General features: G+C 66.2%; 2 protein-coding genes across 2 annotated transcripts; both read left to right on the plus strand.

Annotated features, from left to right (window-relative positions):
* Positions 1-4: 4 nt before the first annotated feature.
* LOC113960779 (retinol dehydrogenase 2-like) lies at positions 5-1,239 on the plus strand (the record flags this gene model as incomplete). Its single annotated transcript, XM_027670531.1, has 3 exons — positions 5-108; positions 536-699; positions 855-1,239. Coding segments are annotated over 3 exons (486 nt in total), but the record flags the coding sequence as incomplete, so codon positions are not given.
* Positions 1,240-1,530: 291 nt separating this feature from the next.
* On the plus strand, positions 1,531-2,505 carry LOC113960780 (retinol dehydrogenase 16-like; the record flags this gene model as incomplete). The annotated part of the gene is made up of 2 exons (XM_027670532.1): positions 1,531-2,181; positions 2,312-2,505. Coding segments are annotated over exons 1-2 (516 nt in total), but the record flags the coding sequence as incomplete, so codon positions are not given.
* Positions 2,506-2,509: the final 4 nt, after the last annotated feature.

Raw genomic sequence — 2,509 nt, forward strand, 5'->3', positions numbered from 1 at the left:
GCGGGGCCGCGTGGTCAACGTGGCCAGTGTGATGGGCCGCGTCTCCTTTTTCGGTGGCGGGTACTGCCCCTCCAAGTTCGGCGTGGAGGCCTTCTCCGACAGCCTCAGGTGAGTCTGGCGCGGCGCCATCCTGATTTCCCAATTTGTTTTTCTGGACTTTGCCCGGCACAGCTCTCAATCCCCATCCTCGAGGCACCACAGCCGAGCACAGGTCGAGGGGTTGTAGCTGCTGCTGAAGCGTGAGCAGCACCTGTCCTGGCACGGAGCCCCTCTATCAGATCCTGCCCCTGCCTGGGATCGGTTGGGACACAGCCCTGCAGTGTCCCAACCTTTGCTTTGTGCCCGGCCCAACCCATCCGGATGTGGCACGTGTTTGCTCACGCGCTGCCTCAGCCACGTGCTCAGGCACGGGGTCCAGCAGGATGGTCGTGCTCTGCTCCTCTGGCACGAGGCTGCCGTGCATCCCATGGGAGAGGCAGCCGTGGGCACGTTCCAGTGCTGCTCCCTCGTCCCACGGCACTTGGTCCCTTTCCAGGCTTGAGATGCGCAACTTCGGGGTGAAGGTCAGTGTGATCGAGCCAGGCTACTTCAGCACCATGATCACCAACGTCGAGAACCTGGAGAGGAATTTTCATTCTGCCTGGGAGAAGCTTCCGGAGGAAATCAAAACAAGTTATGGGGAGAGTTACCTGAGGCAGTGTAAGTCCCTCTCCCAAAGGCTGAGTGATGCCGTTCCTCTCCCGACATGAGGCACATCCCCAGAATCAGGGGGGGTCCCACGAGGGTTCCACCACCCCGACACCCCACCAAGCTGCTCGGCTTCAGGGTCTCAGCGGCGTTTTCTGCCCCTGCAGTTGTGGCAATGCTGAAGATAATGCAGAAGACCTACAACTCCGACCTGTCCAAGGTGACGAACTGCATGGAGCACGCGCTGACCAGCCTCCACCCCCGCGCCCGCTACTCCGCCGGCTGGGACGCCAAGCTGCTCTACATCCCCCTCAGCTACCTGCCCTCGGCCCTCACCGACGCCGTGTTCACCCTGTTCTACCCCAAATCCGTGGGGAAGGCCTGAGGCAGCGGTGCCAGGCTGAGGCACTGCGATGCCTGAGCCTGGGCCTGGCGACGTGCAGGTGGGATCTGGCGGTACGAGGTGAGATCCGACGTCGCCCGAGGCCGTGCTGAGCTCCCCGAGTTTGTTCCCTGCCCACAGATGGCTTTGTCCTGAATAAAGACCCCTCCTGGCACGGTGTGATGTCACCCTCAGGCCGTGGCACTGAGGCTGTGCCGTGGGGGCTCCTGGGGGCTCCGGCTGTTCCCCCCAAGCGCCTGCTCCACACGGGGTGTGGACCCCACTGGGGGTGCCACAGCTGGACTCGCCCAAAGTGGCTCTCCAGGGATTAACACACACAAATCAAACCCACACGTGTTCCAACCCAGGCAGATTTGCCTCTGGGCGCAGGGCTGGGAAGCCTCTAATAGCATCTTCCTCCCCCACCGCGCTCTCTGCAGGAGGAGGAGCAGCAGCCTCCTCCTCCTCCTCCTCCTGCAGAGAGCTCAGTGGGGGCTGCCCCACTCCACTGCCAGGGCTGGGGACAGCGTCCCCCACCACAGCGGGGCCAGAGGGAAGGGTCCAAGGTTGGTACTGGAGGGTGGAACCAAACCCAGCTCTGGGGGGCAGCGGCTTTGGCCTGCTGAGGGCACGGCAGAGCCCCAGGGACGGGGAGTGGTGCAAGGCAGAGCCGGGAATTGCACACCAGGAAGGCAAAACTTCGCCCCGGGTTCTGCCGCAATCCCGGCTCTGTATAAACGGCCCGAGCGCCGCCGGCCCGGGCTGTCCCCGAGCGGTGCCGGCACCGAGGATGTGGCTGTGGCTGTGCGTGTTGGCGGTGCTGGCGGGGCTGCTCCTGCTGCGGCGCTGGCACCGGGAGCGGCAGACGGTGCCGGGGCTGTGGGAGAAGCACGTGCTGATCACGGGCTGCGACAGCGGCTTCGGGAACCTGCTGGCGCGGCAGCTGGACGGGCGCGGGCTGCGGGTCCTGGCCGCCTGCCTGACCGAGGCCGGGGCGGCGCGGCTGCGGGCGGCCGCCTCACCACGGCTCCAAACCGTCCTGCTGGACGTCACCTCCAGCCAGAGCATCGCCGCCGCCAGCGCCTGGGTGCGGGAGCGCGTGGGTGACCGAGGTAGGCTGGGGTGGGCACCCCCCTGTCACCCCCATTGTCACCCCCATGGTCACCCCAGCAGCCCCCTCCCACAGCCGGGTCTGGGCGTGGGGCCGTGGAGCGGCCCCGGCTCATCCCGTCCCCTCTGCAGGGCTCTGGGGGCTGGTGAACAACGCGGGGATCGCCATCCCCACCGCCCCCAACGAGTGGCTGACCAAGGCCGACTTCGTGAAGGTGCTGGATGTGAACCTGGTGGGGCTGGTGGAGGTGACCCTGAGCCTCCTGCCGCTGGTGCGGCGGGCGCGGGGCCGCGTGGTCAACGTGGCCAGTGTGATGGGCCGCGTCTCCT

Source organism: Neopelma chrysocephalum, unplaced genomic scaffold (genome assembly GCF_003984885.1).
Source record: "Neopelma chrysocephalum unplaced genomic scaffold, ASM398488v2 Primary Assembly neopelma1_96882, whole genome shotgun sequence".
NCBI lineage: Eukaryota > Metazoa > Chordata > Aves > Passeriformes > Pipridae > Neopelma > Neopelma chrysocephalum.